Raw genomic sequence first — 19,484 nt, forward strand, 5'->3', positions numbered from 1 at the left:
AAATTATAAAACATTGATGGTAATCGGTGGCGGATCTACTTGAGGACCTGAAGGGGTTATTGCCCCTTCAAACGTTGATAAAAAAAAAAAAAAAAAAAAAAAAAAAAACCTTACTCTTAGAGAACTCTTCAAAAGTGACAAAAAATATGTCACGTGCGGAGGGATGCGAACAAAGCGGCCCATGGTTTAGTTAAGGCGGCGACGCAAGATGTCATAAATATGAATTAGGTAGATGATATTCTTGACTATATTCGTGACATTATTTTGATGGAGCTTTCTTCACTTAATTGATTCATTAATGAGAATTCAGCATTATTATTCCAAAAAAAAAAAAAAAAAAAGTGACAAAAAATCCAAGAAAAGATGAGCAATTCCCAAATCAAAGTTCTTGTTTGTCTTTACTACTTCAGCCCATAAAATAAAGATTGATGCAACTCAAGAATCCATTACATTTTTTGTTATTTTTCTCGTGTTGCTCATCAACCAACCACTTAGATCTATAAACAGCACCTCACACAACGAACGAAAACCCACAAACCCAATTCAGATTCAATTGAAAACTTGCAAATTCTGGTTGAGAGAGACCATATGATTGAGAGAGAGTAGGAACAAATCTAAATTACATCCAATAATAACAATCTCCCCCTCATGTCATCAACAAAAATATATAAATATAACAAATCGAAAAACACCAAAATGAAAACTTTTGAGGAATGTGAGCATATTAGAATCGTGGGCAGCAACTGTTTGAGGGGTGCTTGAAGGTGTCGAGCTGCAGCCTTCCCGGTGGTGGTGGAGCTGATGCACTGTTGTGGTAAAACTGACGATGAGGGAACATTTTGGGAGAGCTGAGTCATGATGATTGACGCTAGCATCAGCAGAGGTCGCTTGACGAGCATCAGCATTCCATTAAAGTGTTAGAGGTGATCAGCGGTGGTGAAGACGAGCACACGGTGGGGGAGAAAATGGGTTTAGAAAAAAATTTGGGGGAAAATGAGTTATATTACTGGGGGGAGGGATTAAAGGTTTTTCAATTAATTTTTTTTTTTTTTTTTAATCAGATGTGGCATGTGCCACGTCACTTGGTAGCCTAAAACTTGTATCACAACATACAAATAAAAACCATTAAAAAAAAAAAAGTATCACTATTTAACAGTGATGTCATTTCCATTCAAATTCTCTCATAATGGCAATATACATGTCTTTCTTTCCAGCAAGGATCAAATGATCAAAAAGAAACCGCTAGAAAAGTTACACATGAAACAAACCTAGAAAGAGTAGGTTTAAAATTTGGCAATTCAAATGTCTCAAACCCAAGTTTTTCTCTTAGATGCACTTCACATGATAATCGTTTTTGTTTTCATAAACTGTCTGAGCTTTCTTGAATTTACAATTAAAAAAAAATAGTATTGATTGATGCATACTACATTTTTATCCCACAATGCTGATGCAACAGTCTTTTCACAATCCTACTGATTGGCAAACAAGATCTCTTGCAGGTACTCAATGTACAAAATTGAAGTGCCTGGTTTGCAGAATAGCCCAACACCTTGAGCGCAATAGCATGAAATTCTTGCCTTACTTTGATGGCAGTGGCTACATACTCTCTCTCTCTCTCACAAGAATTCCTATGTGGGACTGCCTCTGCTGTATCTTGGTGGGTTACTTTTGGCAACATCAACCACTATCATCCACCCATTAATGATCTGCAAGCACCATAAGAAAGAGTAGGGCTCAGTCTTTCTTCAAAGAAAGGAGGATTGGGGGCGATGAGAAGGGAACAAAATCCTCTCCAGTTCATTTGAATTAGATAATATCCAGTTAGTTATATTTGAGAGGTATTTTTGTCTTTCTACTTTTTTAGGGGACAAAAATACCCCTCTAATATAACTAACTGGCGAGGATCCTAATTCGATGGGAAGGGTGCAGACTGACTGACCTTGCCATTCATTTCTTTGAGTGCTGCACTAGCAGCCTCCTCTGTAGTGTATTCTATAAATGCGTAGCCTTTGGATCTTTTAGAAATTTTGTCCATTATAATTTTAACTGTTAAGAAAGCAGTCCATCGGTGTGAGCATACCTTGCTAAGGAACTGAAACATCTCTTTTTATGATCATGGAAATGCAAAAATACCTTCAACAAGCTCACCAAAGCCTTCAAATGCTGCTCGTAGAGTCTTCTCTGACGTATAAAACGACAAGCCTGTTTATAGGTAGAGTGTCATTAGCGAATAAGAAAAGAGGGAGACCTGGAGTTTCGGGCACACAAGAAAAGCTGCTGAATAGAGAAATTATGATGAAAGAAAATTATATGCTCCCATAAAGGGAAGAAACCATAGTGTGCTTGATGGTATTTTGGGAGACAAGATAAAAACATATTTTAATTAGATAAAATTCGGAAAAGCAAAATTTTACAAAGAATTATTTGGGAAGAAGTATGTCCATAAATTACCAAAAGATTGTTTGTCTTGAATAATTCCCATAAAGTGGACTGCTAAAATATCACATTTACAAGCAAGGAATCTACATGTCAATGTCCAAGTTGCAACATACCAGTAATAAACAGTTTCTTTGTTCTTATAAGGATGGTTTGAGTTGCTTCTGAAGAGTCTGGCAGATCTGTAGACTTCTGTAGATTATTACCTGGAAAATACACCTTGTTTACTCTACGAAGGAAAATATTGTTGCAGTGGTAAACTTTAGATAAAATCTGAATGCCATGGAAAACATTGGAAATGGTTCACCGAGAATTGGATTCTTATAAAGAAAACCAAGAATTATAGTTAGAGTAGTTTATAATTTAAGCACAATGATAGTTATATCAATTCTACTTATTCAATCACCACTTCCAAATTTTCTACTGGGAAAATATTAAGAAACATTATAAAGAACCACGATAGAAACATTAATCAATGAGACTCCAGCACCTGGTAAACATTGCATCAATTAAGTCTATTTTGTGGAAGAATTCAGAATCTAATCTAACAGTTAAGAGGTAATGGTCGTTCAGCAAGCATTAATGTTCTGTCAAAATCCTAAACTGCAAAATTGAATAAATTGTTGTAAGATTATGAGAATAGGATATGGTGGGATTAACCTATAGACAGGGATAGTAACTTATTGAATGGCATCCAACAACCCACAAGCGTTCTGTGCAAGCACTCATTGTCTACTTCATGACTACACAGTGAGGATAAGTCAGCTTGATTATGGGCTGTAAGTGTTGATTTGACGTTGATCCCAAACATTTACTCTATCCTTAGCCTCCTTATGAAAGAACTGAAATTTTAGAATTTAAGCATGGAAGAAATTTGGAGAATAGGAAAGAATGACAAGATGTTTCTAATACTGACATCAATTGAAGTGTGTTTGGCTTTTTGATGTTTGGAAGAATTAGACAAGTGGATTATGGAATCACTTATCCCCATATTGTTGCAGGGATACATGATGTGTTCTGAATCTCACTGTTAAGGTACATCCCCAACCCCCGAACATAACATAAGAAATAGGCCTCGCGGTTACAAGAGAAGTTAAACACTTTAGAACTCAATAAAACACAACAAATCAATCTCGGATGCCAGAGTTATACACTAAGAAAATCCACTGATAAAGGTCATGTGATAGAACCACAAAGGCGCTATGGAAACTAATGTGCTTATTCCCTTCAGGTATTTGGTAACAGAAATCACAGCTGGTCAAGAAACTGTATGATTTCTTTTGAATTTACAGCCAGAAATTTAAAAAACTTTTAGAGACAAAAAATTGATCCTTGACAGATTATGCTACAAAATTTCTTCATCATGTTATGGATAAGGATATCAACTAGGGCTGTTTAGAGCCTCATGTCGTAATATCATTTAAATGACCACCATCACTTATTCTCCACCCATAAAGATCAGTATCATATAACAAGCCACTAACAATTCTTCCACTTCGATTGCAATTACATCTGACTTTTATTTTAGATATCATTGAATACTCTACCCTGTTATGCATATCTTATCTACAACCATCCCTAAAATACTATTGGTGTTATGTTAACGTACATTAGTAGAGTGACATTAATATAATCCAAGTTTCATATCATTGCAAATACATAAAGCAGGCTCTCCATTGCCTATGGAATATGGGGTGTTGTTTTTCTTTCTTTCTTTCTTTTCTTTTCTTTTTTTTTTTTTTTTTTTTTTTTTTTTTTTTTTGAAGGGGGGAGTGGGTGTCATTCACTCCCTCTCCCTGAATATATTGACCTTCAACTAGCAGTAAAATATGCTTTGCATTTAACCATTGAAGGTTTCTGTTCTGCCCAACAGAATCACCTTGACAGTATCACGTGCATCATCATTGACTAAGTTGGATTAACCACTCCTGGCCCCAGCATGTTTCAGAGCAATTGAGTTAAGAATTAAAACAATTTTTTTGTTAATTATTATGGTATTGTAACATGCTCACTAATACTCGTATTGCATCATTTCCTTTCCACTCATGCGCATAACTAACCAACACCAAAGTATCCCCATAAATGTTGTAGCATATACACTCAAATCTCCTTTTTTTATATGGCCTGCTATTTAAGTCACTAAAAAGGATATATGACATGCTATTTAGAGTTGAGACTTGATTTTTTTTTTTTTTTTTTTTTTTTTGTGACAAATAACTAAAATTTTATAGAAAAAGGGGACAAGGCCCTCATACACAAAAAATATACAAGAGAACCAGGACCCTAGAGGCTAGTACAATCTAAAAAGCATATCAAATCTGCCAAATTTCCTAAGACAAAAGAAGGAACATATATAAAAATCCAAGCCCAAAAAGACCTCAAAAACGAGGATTTTTTTAAAAGTACATTGGACTCACTATCCTCAAAGAGACGCCGATTGCTCCCTCCAAATGCTCCACATTAAGAAAGCAGGAATAACTTTCCAGATAGCCTCTTTGAGGTGACCCCGCCCTTGAAATTTTCAGCTATGGAGCAACCGTGGGATGATACTAGGCATGACCCAAGAGACCCCAAAAATGCTAAGAACTAAGTAACAGAGGATAGCAGAGGCAACACCAGTTAACTAGATGAAACCCCCACCTTTTGAGATTATCCAAAGTGAGTATTTGACACATTGTTGTTGTCCATAAGAAGAAATGGGGAAAGCACTTAAGACTTCATTAATACAAAAAGAAATAAGCCTGAGGCCATTTTCTTATATAAACCAGTTGCTACAGAAGTTCAAGTCTTCCTCGACACAGAATAGTGAAATGTTTCACCATACATGGCATTACAATGTTAAACATCCACTATGAGATCACTTTTCAAGGGTTATGGATTATAATCTCTTTCCCCTTAACTTTCACTACTAAAACTCGAAGATCATAGACTAAGCAATTTACTTTTCCCCTCATTTACCATGGTATTTGAATGTTCTATCCACTCATAGTTATCACCCACAGCTAAAGTCCACCTAGTTGCAAGATTTCCATTTAAAAATATAACAAATTGGACCCCTGCCTTTTAAGTCACACCTTCCCTTGCAAAGATATTAGGCATCTCTCTTCCTCAATCATCTAAATTCTTTTTTTCTTGCTCAAGACTTCTAGCAACTGTGCAAGACATTTTCTACTACGAGATTGGCTACACTCACCTCTTTCTTTCCCCAGCATCACATACCTTCCAAATCTGCTTATATTGGTAAATCTTCTGCAAGCCATATGTTATTAAAAGTGTCTTAGTTTTAATTATCATGGCTATAGTTCATACTTCATATTTTGTGTAATTTTAGAAACTAAATCATTTCCCAAGTGCTTAAAGTTTACCTAAAATTGAAAGTTTAATTGCCTGCTACTCTAGCTGTTCACCTCATACCTGACATGATACTGCCCGTCAGGTAAACAAATCTTTTCTGTCTATCGTCAAGTTCTGCCAGAGGACAGCACAATTCTCTTCATCTTCTTGTCTTTTCCTTGCGGTAAAGCTCATTTCACAACCTTCACTGTCTGTATCAAATTTCAGTCCACTTTTATAAAGTCATTAATTGAGATTTTGTGCATTCCATTGCAAGGTCATGCTCTACCACAAACTCAAGAATATCTTCTGCGACATAATTTTCATTTGCTATACATTACTAAGTCTTCCCAAGTCCGAAGCACAAGTAGAACCAGGGAAAAGACTCATCTCTGCTACAAAGAAGTTCATCCGCTATACAATTTCATTGCACAAACAATTTAGTTAATTAAGGATTATCATCTCGAAAACACATATTTGTTGTGACCTGACACAAATAATGCTTAATAGTGCTACTGTTATTTACTTTCATTGACACACAGGCCTATCAAGCAGCAATGATCGGAATACCAAAAAAGGAAAAAGAGTGCTCGAAATTAATTAGTTCATATATTTAATATATGTCTGAGGTCAAGATTTCAATATATACAATCATGCTCAAAGAGAGAAGTAAAATTCTAAGCAGGCGAAAGCATGGATGATATTATATCTTCTCTAAGGTAGAATTGCAAATAATATTATATGAAAAAAGGTTGTATTTAAATAAAACAAAGGGAAAAACCTCCACAATCCTTATTCTTTGACTCAAAATTCTTGTCTGGCTGAACAGATAAAACACCAGGTACACCTGCACCATATGGAAGCATTAAATACATCAATATCACAAACATAGGAGGATAAATTACTATTGAATTTTGATCCAATAGTAATTTTAAAAGTCACATCAGTTTTGGGATGATAGAAGAAGAACATGAGGGTGACATTTAGAATTACTCATGTAGCAAATAAAGAGAGTAAACACAAATACTAACCAGCCAGTTCCTGTGCACATTCATCGTCAAGTTCACAACAGAATCCAAAGTTTGACTGCCAAGAAACATGATATATACACATTTGTGCATCCTTCTCACTAAAAAAATTATTACTCCAATTTCAGGGTAAAGAGAACAAAATGATGCTCTGATGGAAATGGCACAATCAAATAGAACAGGGGAAACACAAGAAGCTCAAACGTTGTTTACTTACTTCCCCAAAACCTTGGTCAGTGTTTGACCATAATAATCGACCATTTGAGCCTTTGTAACAACTCCGACGCCTGGCATGGCCATTCGGACAAGCCAGTGTTTGGTATTCCCCATAGGAAACAACACAGTACTTCCAATTTGTGAGCTTGATAAAATACTTGATTGAATGCTTGAAGAACCGAATGTATTTTTAACAGAACTATAATCTGGGTCAGGCCTAACCGATAAAACCCCCGGTAAGCCTACAAGACACTCACTGAACATTAATAGTAATAATAAATTAACAACACTTCTCACAATTTCAGTTTCTCAACAAACACAAAATCTAAAGCACCAATAAGATACAGAATTGAAGCACAGTCAGATGATTCGGTCTACTGCAAACTAGAATCGAATCAAAGAAAGTGAAAAAGACCAGAAACTTACAGGCGAGCTCCCGGGAAGTTTCTTCATCAATGTCACAGCAAAAGCCGAACTGGGTATCCCAAGAAGCATCATATACACACATCTGAGCATCCTTCTCACTGTTCAAAACCACAACCAAAGCAGAACTCAGACCAAAACCAAACACTGTAATGTGACAAGAAATGAAACATACCCACCTGCCCAAAACTCTTTTTAAGGTCTTAACGTAGTAGTCAATAACTTCTGGCTTGGAATTGACGCCTTGTGGAGGAGCCTCCATGAGCACCAGCCAATGGTGGTTGTCACATGGAGTAGAAGACAAAGAAAGGGAACTGGAAGTTAATGTATTTGTTGTTGATGTGGTAGAGAGACATACAAAAGAAATGAAAGAAGAGTTAGAAAAAGAGAGATAAAGGTGGTTCCTTTTGTTTGGTGGATTGGAGAATTTGATGTTTATAGTCGGATTTTGGGGTTGGGTTTTGTAAGCTTTGCTTGGAAATATATGGTGTTTCGTGATTGTGGCCAAGGGAGAGAAAATTTCCATAGCTGCTTCAACTTCTTATGCTTTCATGGCAAACTAAGCTTTCTGCTCTTTAGCCTTTTATCTCTTTACTTCTTGTCTCTGATATTTTTGGCGGGTCGGAGCAATTCGGGTAGATTGGTTCATGGATTTCGGATTCAATTAGTTATGTACAATCTCCTTTATATATATGTAAATTAAGATTAGGTTTTGAATTTTCTGAGTTGGTTTGTTCAGTGAAAGAAAACCTGTTTGTATTAAAAATTAATTAATTAATTAAAAAAATAACTATGTGTTTTTTTTTTTTTTACATGTCCGTATAAGAGGGGGGAAATTCAAATTAGTGACCTCTAATTTATGAAGTGTAGCCTTCAACCGATTGAGCTATCTTTTTGGGACAAAAATTAATTATGTTAGAACTATTTGAAAGTCGGGAAAGTGAATTTTTGCATCCTAATTGCATTTGCACTTGGCACATTATCTTAAATACAAGAAGCAAAGAAAAGTAGGCCCTAGAAGATTTTGGGAGAAACTTTATTTTACCCACCCAAAGTATCAAAGGTTTTGTAATTATAACTTTAAAGTTTTAATTTTTGTATTGTTAGTATCTCATATTTCGACCCCTTTTAATTTCACTTATACCATTATGGTTTACCGCTTGGTTGTGGGTCTGGTGCCCTAGGTTTTAGGGCTGTTAAGTGAGCGAAGTGTCTCGCGAGCAAGCTCAGGCTCGACTCGAATATTAAATGAAGCACTTCATGAACACAAATCCTAGCTCGAATATTAAACGAAGCAATCTCGGCTCGACTCGGCTAAGCTCGTGAGCAAGCTCGTATAAGCTCGTGTGTATATATATATATATATATATATATATATATACATATATATAAACTAAGTAATACATAATTAATTATAAATCTCATAATTATTAAAATCTTAAAATTGCATTTATATTTAAGCGTTAGAGAATGAAAAATTTTAAACCCTTCGTGATCAAAGAGAGAGAGAGAGAGAGAGAGAGAGCAATCATTAAAAAGACATCGATTCAATTAGAGCAGACTCAAACGAAAGGAAGAAGAATCAAGCAGAAACTATTGAGGGAGATTGCAAAAGACATAAACTATTGAAGAATCATACAGACCCAAACACTATCACTACCTGTTTGATGAGCGAGAGTGAGAGAGTTGGAAATGAGAGTTCAGGTGGAAGATGCGCTGTGACTGGTGAGGGGGATTGAGAGAGAGACGTTGAAAAAAAAGTTTTTTTAGGGGGCGTTGTCCCAATGCAGTCTAAATGCAACATGTTAACTTGTCCCACATTGTTAAGAAAACATTAATCTCCAAGTTTGCTTATTTATAAAAAGATGCATATCCTCTCTCTTTGAAATCAAATGCCTTGCTGTATTAACTCAGGCTCCATACTCGACTAGCCAGGTTAAGCAAATACTCATATGCAAACTAATTTCTTAAGCCATTTAAGAGTACTTGAAGTTTTTTTTTTTAAAAAAAAAAAAAAACAAAAACATTAAATATAAGAGCCAGCTCGTGAGCTGGCTCGGCTCGACTTATTCTTAGCTCGAGCTCGATTTTTTTGGCTCGCCCTTGAGCTCGGCTCGAGCTCGAGCTCGAGTAAAATTTAAACGAGCCAAGCTTGAACAAGGGAAGCTCGCTCAAGCTCGGCTCGTTTACACCCCTACTAGGTTTGGTTCACCAAACCCACGACTAGTCTAAACCTACGGCTGACCCACGAGCCAAAGGAAATTTTATTTTTATTGTTTTTCATAAAAAAAAATTAAAAACAGATATTTTGAGCATTTTGGCGTCATCCATTAAGATTTAATAGAAAATATTAATTGATAACATTACCATAACTTATCGGAATAAACGGTTCTAGAGAGAGAGGCTATGTCTTCTCTCTAAAATTCATTTCTCTTTTTCTCTCTTTTCTTCTGGACAACACCAAGGAGAACTTCAAGGGGATGGAAGATTTAGATCTAGATCTTTCCTCTTCTCCTTTCACGGTAGCAGTGCTCAGTGTCTTCTATATAGGCTCCTTCGGTCTCCGTTTCTGACAGATTACTTTAGATCTAGTTTGTAGATCTATATCTAAATCTAGATCCAGATCTAGTCTCTTCAACATTAGATCTGATCGTCTTCTTCGGTCAAGGCGTGTCTTCTGAAGGGATGTCTACGATGTCGTGCTCTTCCGCTGCTGCTTGTGGGGTTTTTGTTTTTTGTGTTTTATTTTGTTTGTCCTGCCCTTCAGGTTAAAGATGGAGTAGATTGGTGTGGGGGCTTAACTCTCACGGCCGGATTTTTAGTTTTTAGTTGTTTTTTATTTTTATTTTTATATTTGGGACACCCATGTCCTAGACCTGGTATGCACGAAGCAAATATGTTCCTAAATGTAATTGTACATGGGTTAAAGAAAGTTTGAAGTCATTTTTATGACTTTATAACCTTCATAGCTTTTGATTATGATTTTTCAGAGCTGTATGCTCTATATTGTAAAAGTTTTATACTCGTGAAATTTCATCAATGGAAGTTTCATATTTTTTTTTTTTAAAAAAAAAAATAGAAAATATTAATGGACTGATGGAATTAAAAGGTGCTGAAATATAGGATACCAACATTACAAAAAGTTAAATTTCAAGGTTATGATTGTAAAACCACTGATACTTGGGGGTAAGTGGGTAAGTACTGTTTCAACAAGATTTTGACTATCAAAATCATATGTTACTTTCTTGTCTTGAATTATATTAACAAAAAAAAAAAAAAAAAACACTTTTAAGCAGATTAAAATTATCTAAAATCACCTAAGATGAAAACTATATGCGCTTGAAGATAAAATTAGAACATCAGACCAAGAGATAGAAGAGTTACATAATCTTACCAAAAAGTATAAAAAATAAAATAAAATAAAAAAGGACATAAATATGTGGTGATCACAAAATTAAGAAGTTCAACCTACATAAGTATCAAAAGTGAAAAGAAAAAGAGAAAAAAAAAAAATATATATATATATATATATATATATATATTGGGGAGAAGATTCAATGCAAAGTAAATGTAAAATGCAGATTTACTCTTTATAATTTGATCCAATTTATCAATTCATTTAGAATATTTTTGCTCCCAGAAAATAGCTTGAACATTCAATTTATCAAAGTCTTCCAAATTTTGTAATTGCCTACTTAATTACCAATATCAATATGGCTGAGTTAGTCAATCTTGATGTCTATTTCGTCTCTCTCTCTCTTTTTTTTTTTTTTTTTTTTGTCAATATATATGCTACTCATATGCCTCGAGAGAGTGCAAGGGCAAGTGAAGCCTTATTCATCATTCACATTATTATTATTCCTAAAGGAAGGCAAATTATGCAAATGTGAAAAGGAACATGTAGGGAAGAGAACAGATTTCTAAAGGAAAAATGAATACTCAAATTTTATTTGCACTTACATTTTACAAGATTACTCAAGGCACCCCACATATTTACATCATCCGCCAAGAAGAAATTTTACATGGGACTTACAATCAAGTGATTAGCTATCCATCACCTAGAAGTGGTGCTTCAACATCATCATCCTCAGAGTCATGACTTGAGGGTGTATCAAGTTTAAGGAAGCAAGCATAACATAATGCAATAACCTGAGGAAATGAAAATGTAGAGTTAATTGAGAGAGAGAGAGGGATAGTATAGAGAGAGAGAGAGAGAGAAATGCTCACCATACATATGGAAGCACAGATTATGCTGAAACCTTTGCAGTTGAATGGAGCACTAGTAGATAGGAACCATGCTGAGATAAAATTTTAACTGGTTAGAAATAAAAATGAAACAATTGCAACATTCACTTAACAAAGATGACTTGGAGAGGGTTGTTTCAAACTGAGAAATCGTTTGGGACTTTGCACTATCTTGTTGGTCAGTTCCTTGATAAACCTTTACCTTACTTCTTAGTTAAGAAGACTGTAGATTTTGTTGGAAATAATTCCACTCTATTAGCCCACATGATAACATCATGAGCCTTAAGAGTTAAGACCAATATCAGCCCACCAGAAGATTAATGGGCAACAACTCTCAGCACTTCTAGGGCAAGTCGAAATCTTGGGACCTAATCCTAGCCTATAAATAGGCCCTTATACCAGGTATAAACCTTAGACTCAATTATTGGATATTGAGCAGACTTTTCTCAAATGAACTAACTTAGGCATTGGAGTGAGACCTGCTGTGGAGTGAGTTCTCCTAATGGATTATTGTTTTGAAGGAGTGTAAAAATTAAAGATCAAGAATGCCTCGAAGAAGGCGAAGAACATACACATCTCACCTATCGGAAACTATTAGACCAAAAAATGTCCTCAAAGATTCCATTTGGAAGCAATTTGGTAAGGTTGATGTGTATTTGCTAGAGAATGGAATGTATATTTTCAGGTTTGTGGATGAATGTTAAAAGGGAAAGTTCAGGAGGAGGAAGGGGCACATCAGGGTAGGGAATTTTCACCTACTGTAGGAAGATAGTCACATGGAACATTAGAGTCTCAATGACCTCTCCAAACAGAGGGAGATTAGAAGTATGGTTACTAGTACAAAAATCCAACCGAAACATGCTTTCATCTCTTGGTTAGCCATAAAAAAATGCATTATCGACAGGTGCTAGATTGCTTTAATGGGTTTTAAAGGTGATGTCCAATGTAATTTCTGCAGAAATGGAATAGAAGATAGAGAGAATTTGTTCTTTTTGTGTGGCTTCAGCAGGCATGTATGGTGCCAAGTCATGGTTAAGTGTAATGTTGCTGCTCCCCCAACTAGTTGGGCTGATGTGATCTCTATGGTTATTCAACATTGGCAGAAGAAGAAGACTATGTTGGCTTAGTGTTTGGAGATACCATCTATAACTTGTGGAGGAATCATAGTGAAATCAGACATGGAGGGTCTTTCTCTTACTGAGGAGAAACTTGTGCAGAAAATTCATTGGGAGGTGAGAGAACTCAGGTTGCAGGGAAAGGAAAGTTTCATAGTACAGTTGGTAATGTGGATTTATGCTGTCTTTGGGGCTGTTTCGCTGAATTTTTAGTTGGTTGAGTTTGTCTCTACAGTTGCTTTTTGCAGATTTTTTGTTTTTGTCTTGTGTTACTTTAGCTAATTGCTAAAGTGAGGTTGTATTTGCTCGTTTGTTGGTATAAATTTACTCATTCATCCAAAAAAAAAAAAAAAATAGATGACTTGGTTCACTCACAAGTCAATGGACTCATTGCAAGTGGTGATAAAAAACTTGCTATCGATTCCACACCAGCAATAAATCCCTGTGATTTTCCCTGTAAAAAAAGAAATAGAGGATAAGTAATTACTTACATAATAAGTGAAGTAGATTTTTAAAAAGGGAACTTCACAAGGCTCCTTGAACTTTTACATGTTTTGAGAAGATTTTCTAAAGTTTAAAAGTTCTCAATTTCACCCCCTTAAACTTTTAATTTGATGCAATCTACCGCCATCCATTAAGATTTGGCGCTAAACATACATTAAAATGGATGAAATTACTTTTATACCCTCGAAACTTTTATAAAATTTCACATTTACCCTTAATTTCACACTAAAAATAAAAAAAGGGAAAAAGTTGAGGGTATTTTGGTATTTTCCATAGGTTCCGTTAGGATTTAACGCCAAATCCTAATGGAGGTGGGTAAATTGCATCAAATTAGAAGTTTCAAGGGTGAAATTGAGAGTTTTTGAACTTTGGCAGGTCTTCTCAAAAGCATGTAAATTTAGGAAGCCTTTTGTGAAGTTAACCCCTTATAAAATGTTTTGTTGACCTTATCTTAACTTTATATCTACTTTTGTTTTACATGACCTTCCCCTGAAGTTTTCTCATCCAATTCTCAAGTGAATGCAGTAGAAAAATTGGTCTGAACTCACCAATATGCCTAAAGCCCACACATTAGACTTAAAAACTTATCCAGAGCTCAAGCTTAAACAGATTTGCACTAATTACAAAGTGAATTGGCTCAATTGTTTTCCAGTCCAGTTTAATATAATAATTTGAAGAAGTTTAAAACTCAAGTTCTAGAACAATTGTGTCACTTATGGGACAATAACATTATTGTTTCTCATAAAACAACACAATCAAATTTAGCAGGCTGTCTCAGTTTATGAAATCACAGAAACCCAAAGTCTCTCTTTCAACAGTAAGCATAAGAGAGGCTTTATGGTGGAAATCCTAATTAATGAGGAAAAAAATACATAACTATGGAGTGCAAGATAATGGATCAAAGGTATTTTTCAAACCTGATTGTTTGAGCTTGATGCTTTTGAAATGATAGCATATGTCTGCATATCAAGAATTTGAGAGCAAAATGGAAAGACCATTAGAATTGAATTGTGAAGTGAAGAATCCCATTCAATTAATAAATAAAAATACTGAGACTTCCAATACTTACAGAAGGTTTTACAAGAACAACAACAATTTTAAATGAGGCACCCAGGAATGGTACCTGCAGTGTTGCAATGTCACATCATTATGAACACATGACTGATTCTAAAAATCCAAAAGGGAAATGGATTCTTAAAAATAAAACCAAAAAAAAAAAAGACGATCAATATCACTAACACTTTCTCTGACCCTTAGATCTTTCTTAAAAAAAATCAATTTCGCTGCATGCAAATGAAATACTTATGGGAAACTTCAAAAAACCCCATTGAACTTTCACGCATTTTGAAATTGCCCCCTCAAATTTCAAAAACTCTCAATTTAAGATATTGAACGTTCAATTTTTTTCATTAAATCTTTTCAAAATTTTCAAAATACCCTTATTTTTTTTTTATTATAAAAAATTGTAAAGATTCAGACGTTTATTTTTTTATTTTTTTTAAAAAAAAAAACATATTTGCAACAGTTATTATTTTTTTATAATAAAAAAAATGGTATTTTAGGAATTTTAACAAAATATAATGAAAAATCCTAATGGAATAGAGTAATTGAAAGAAACTAAAAGTTCGATACTCTTAATTGAAATGGTAGTATCAAAACGAGTGGAAGTTGAAGGAGGTTTTGTGAAGATTTCCCCAAACACTTACTACAGCATAGAAGGTATACAAAATATTTATCTTGTACCAAGTTGTTTCCAAAATTTAATGCATTCAAAGCTACCCAAGTATGTATGTATTAATAAGCCATATATCATTCAAGAACATAGAAATTCTGCCTTTAGGAAAGAACCATAACATTCATCAAGTATGTACATACCCATGCAGACCAAGCAAGGCCATTGAATAATGCCTGCAAAGCAAAAATCAGTATTAGCGTTTTTCTTTTTTACTTTCTTTGGTGAGGATGAAAAAATTAAGGTGACTTACATAAGCTATGGATGCAAGTAAAGCTGTGCACAATATCACTTTCTCTCCAACCAATGGGTTGATTAGTGGAAGCACCAACATCTGGAAGAGAACCACAAAACCAAATATATTATGGGATGAGAAATTCCCAAAGGATTGTAAAAAAATTCCTATAGGAAAGCACCATGCTCAATATGAAGGTATATGATATAGTTATGAAGGACACATACTTTTTTTTTTTTGATAATGAGGAATCAAGGCAGGGCCACTTCGTGTACTCACCCCTGTTAGCTAAACCTCAAACCCGTGTAAAGTGTCCCCTACACAGGGATCGGGTAATATTCTAGCTTCGCTCGTAGGCTAACTCCAAGGAATTGTTTAAAATTTTAAAGAACACATATTTTGACATAGGGATAAGTCACAATCTCCAGTTTTTAGTAAAATCACAATCTTCACTATCAAGGCATATCAAACTACTTAAGTAAACGAATGGAAAACATAAGCTCCATAATAGACTTTACCTGAGAAAAAATTGAACCTGCTTCAACCATCAACAAAATTTCTGCAAATTGATTTTTGTTAAAACCAAAAACAGCCTTCAGATAGTACTGCAAAGAGAGTTCCATTAACATTAAGTCATTGAATTAAAGAAGAAACAGTAATAATATTGTTTCACAAATTATCATGATTCAATTAAATGGATTGGTTGCCACAGTTATCTTATGAGCAGATAAGTTGATTAAGCATTGTCTTGTGCTATACTAAAGATTGAGGAAAGCCTTTGGCTTGATATTCCGATTCCCTCAAAAGTCTTCAGCTGTCACAGCTCTCACACCCTTCCATCTTCTCTATGGTCTAGGACTAGGGCTTCTTCATCTCTAAGTTTCTCCTCATTTCTCCTTCTATTCCTTCCCCCCTTCCATATTCTTCAACTCTGAACATCTTTGTCTGTATATTTTAGGATTACTATCAATCATCGGAGTAACCACCTTAAACAAATCCTACTCCAACAAGGTACGCTAAATTGTTTCATGGACATATTTGTCTCCCTTTTTGCCAGTCAGATTTTGGCCAATTATAGATTAATAGCAACAAAAATAACTTTACCAATAACCCTTCTGTTGCTTACTTGTCTTTTTTCAGATTATTTGTCTTAAAGGTTCTGACTGAAATGACTTTGAAAACTAAGAAATAATACTTTTGTTCCTAAAAAAACAGAGGATGTATTTTGCATAGATTAAAATGCTGTAAATTTCTTACTGTGAAAAGAATAAATCCCCTATTCCATGCAAAGGGAGCATATCTGAGTTTTACTTGACTTCTACTCAGGAAGGTTTATTAATAATAAATCAAATGATAAGGTTATTCAGATTAAATCATAAATTAATAGGGCACATACCATTAAGACATGTAATGCCAGACATGAGAATCTAGAAGTTACTCATGTTACAGAAAAGACCTTGATAGGCAATCATGTCCAATAGTTGATGAATAAGAACAAGGTGCCAACAAAGTGTTATGGCAATTAAGATACATGTTTCTCTTAAACTAAGGAAAATTATGGGCATATAAAGAATGATTGCATAAAGTATCATAAATGACTTGAAATAATGGTAATCTCATACATTTACTGTATCATGAATCTCTTTTATTGACTCTCATAAATACTGTGTGGATTGAATTTGATTTAGCGGTCTACGTTTTCAACATAATGTACGGTTTTCTAAATAATACTTGTTTACAATTGGAGGTTGTTGAGATCTATAGATTAATTTTAAAAATTCAGTTATGTTATTTTGATCTTAATAATGTTTATATATATTTCACAATTCTTTTAGAAATTTAGTTTCTATATTTGTTTATTAAATCAAGTCAGAACATTATTGAAAATTTTTTGGGTGGAATATTAAATTGATAGTTTATTTAAAATTGATCTAGTTCCCAATTTTTGAAAAATTAATCCATGCATATAAATGTTGACATAAAGCAGAGTCTTATGAATAAAGAAATCCTCTAAGTTATGGCATTGGAGATTGAAATATATCTCTATAAAGAATAAAAGGTCAATAAATGATAGAGTTTTTACGACTCTTGAAATTTACTATCTTTGGTATTTATGTGGACTGCATTAAGGAAAAGCAGGCCAACTATACCACTCAATATGCCAAGAAAAGGGTTTTTGAGATTCTTGAAATCATGTACAAGTGTAGACATTTTCCATACTTCTTGCCTAAATGGTTAGAGATATCCTATCTCTTTCGGCGATAATCATATAAGGTTTATGTATCTCTATCTTCTAAATCATAAGGTTGGGGCATTAAATGCTTTCAGTATTTATAAGGTAAAAGTAGAGAAACAAAACAAAAGTCAAGATCGTAAGATCTGATAGAGGTAGATAGTATTATGGTAGGTACATGAAAAGGGGACATGAAATGTAATACTAATATTCTATTCTCCTAATGGAGTGAAGCCTTGAAAGCCGCTGTGTATACATTTTAACTGGGTTCCATTTACGGTTGTCTATAAGACACCTAAATTAAGGAATGAATGGAACCAAGTTCAAATTGTTTACACATATGGGGTTGTCTTGCTATAGTGAGGATTGATAATCCACACCTAAGGTAATTAGATTCAAGGACAACTAGCGGAATTTTATAGGTTATACAGTAAACTCCAAGGGGTTTAGGCTTTACTATTCTTCATTTAGTTCTAGAATTGTTGAGTCTAGATATTCAAAATTTCTAAAGAACGCTAAACTTAGTGGGAGTGCTTATCCTCAAAGGATTGAATTAGAGGAAACACAAGAGTTGACTAAAGCTCCTTCACATGAAAGGTGTTTAATTATGCTTAAGAAAAATCAAATTGATTATCTTCAACCACAATCGATTTCAGAACAGTCAACTCATAAGGAACAAGTTCAGAATGAACCTACTCAGACTTTGTCAAAAGTAAATGAAGTATGATTAAGAAGATTCTCTAGAATAAGGTGACCAACAATCCCTAGTGATTATGTTGTATACTTCCAAGAGTCTGATTTTTATGTCGGACCTAAGGATGATCCAAAATTGTTTTCACATTCTTTTGGGTGGAGATAACTTCACATTGTGTTTCAATGCCATGAAGGAGGAGATGAAATCATTGGCTAAAATTCAAGTCTGCAATCTTGTTGACTTACCAAAGGAAGTTGTAGCCATAGGCTGCAAATAGGTTTACAAAACCTAAAATAATGCTTCCGGGTAATGTTGAACGATATAAAGTTAGACTTATAGCCAATGATCTTACTCAAAAGGAAGGCATTGATTATCATGGTATGAGTAGCTCATTTTGGTTTAAAGCTATATCAAAAGGATATGAAAAACAATTTTCCTGAATGAGGATCTTAAGGAGGAGGTGTACATAAGACAACTTAAAGGTTTTATTGATGACAGTCAAAAAGCTTGCAAATTAAGAATATCTATTTATGGACTAAGATATGCCTCTCACTAGTGGTATATAACTGTTTACAAGGTTATTGGCTCACATGGGTTTATTGAGAACCTTGTTAATCATTGAATATACCTTAAGGTCAATGGGAGTAAAGTTACATTTCTTTAGTCCTATATATAGATAATATTTTGCTTGCAAGCACTAATTTAGGTTTGCTACATAAAGTTCCTCTCACTAAAGTTTTGAGAGAGATTTAGAATGAAGAACTATAAATCTTCAGTAGCACCTATTATTAAAGGAGATAATGTCCCAAAATGTATTGGAACAAAGACAGATGAAAAATATTCCATATGTATGCATAGGTCTACATTAGACCTGACATTGAAATAGCAGTTGGACTATTAGGTCAATATAGTATTATGAATATGCAATGAACCAAGAACTACAATTTAACCTAAAGATACATTTACCATTTGGTGGTGTTTGTTCAGGTTTGATTTTTGCTAAATGTGTAGATAGTAGAGAATCAACTTCAGTATATATGTACTGAAGATGCAGTAAGCAAACTACAGTTGCTACATCTACCATGAAAGCAAAAGTCATTACATGCTGTGAATTAATTACACAGGCATTATGGTTGAGACATTTTTGTTAAAGGTCTCAAGATTGTCAATTTTATAGTTAGACCCATAAAGATCTTCTGAGTTAATTCTACTACAGTTATATTTTCTAAGAATAAACTGAGTAGAAGTAGAAGTATGAATATCGACATAAAGTATCACTATGAAAGAGAA

At 34.3% G+C, this 19,484-nt stretch overlaps 2 protein-coding genes across 7 annotated transcripts; both read right to left on the reverse strand.

Annotated features, from left to right (window-relative positions):
• Nucleotides 1-1,132: 1,132 nt before the first annotated feature.
• On the reverse strand, nucleotides 1,133-7,968 carry LOC132167570 (organelle RRM domain-containing protein 1, chloroplastic-like). 6 transcript variants are annotated; one of them, XM_088513727.1, is made up of 9 exons: nucleotides 7,616-7,968; nucleotides 7,440-7,537; nucleotides 7,015-7,255; nucleotides 6,801-6,898; nucleotides 6,551-6,616; nucleotides 2,553-2,642; nucleotides 2,134-2,202; nucleotides 1,940-2,046; nucleotides 1,133-1,706 (listed from the first exon to the last, which is right to left on the reverse strand). In XM_088513727.1, exons 1-9 carry the CDS (start codon nucleotides 7,960-7,962, stop codon nucleotides 1,629-1,631), a joined length of 1,194 nt encoding a protein of 397 aa, XP_088369853.1. In that variant the 5' UTR covers nucleotides 7,963-7,968; the 3' UTR covers nucleotides 1,133-1,628. The 6 variants fall into 6 exon arrangements, with proteins under 6 accessions (XP_088369853.1, XP_088369852.1, XP_088369851.1 ...); XM_088513726.1 differs by having other exon boundaries at nucleotides 2,553-2,618; nucleotides 7,440-7,968; XM_088513725.1 differs by having other exon boundaries at nucleotides 7,440-7,968.
• Nucleotides 7,969-11,415: 3,447 nt separating this feature from the next.
• Nucleotides 11,416-15,890, reverse strand: LOC148587394 (uncharacterized). Its single transcript, XM_088512856.1, has 8 exons — nucleotides 15,786-15,890; nucleotides 15,286-15,366; nucleotides 15,176-15,208; nucleotides 14,370-14,423; nucleotides 14,218-14,259; nucleotides 13,172-13,250; nucleotides 11,664-11,734; nucleotides 11,416-11,585 (listed from the first exon to the last, which is right to left on the reverse strand). Exons 1-8 carry the CDS (start codon nucleotides 15,888-15,890, stop codon nucleotides 11,484-11,486), a joined length of 567 nt encoding a protein of 188 aa, XP_088368982.1. The 3' UTR covers nucleotides 11,416-11,483.
• Nucleotides 15,891-19,484: the final 3,594 nt, after the last annotated feature.

This window comes from Corylus avellana, chromosome 2 (assembly GCF_965113065.1).
Source record: "Corylus avellana chromosome 2, dhCorAvel1.hap1.2, whole genome shotgun sequence".
Taxonomy (NCBI): Eukaryota; Viridiplantae; Streptophyta; class Magnoliopsida; order Fagales; family Betulaceae; genus Corylus; species Corylus avellana.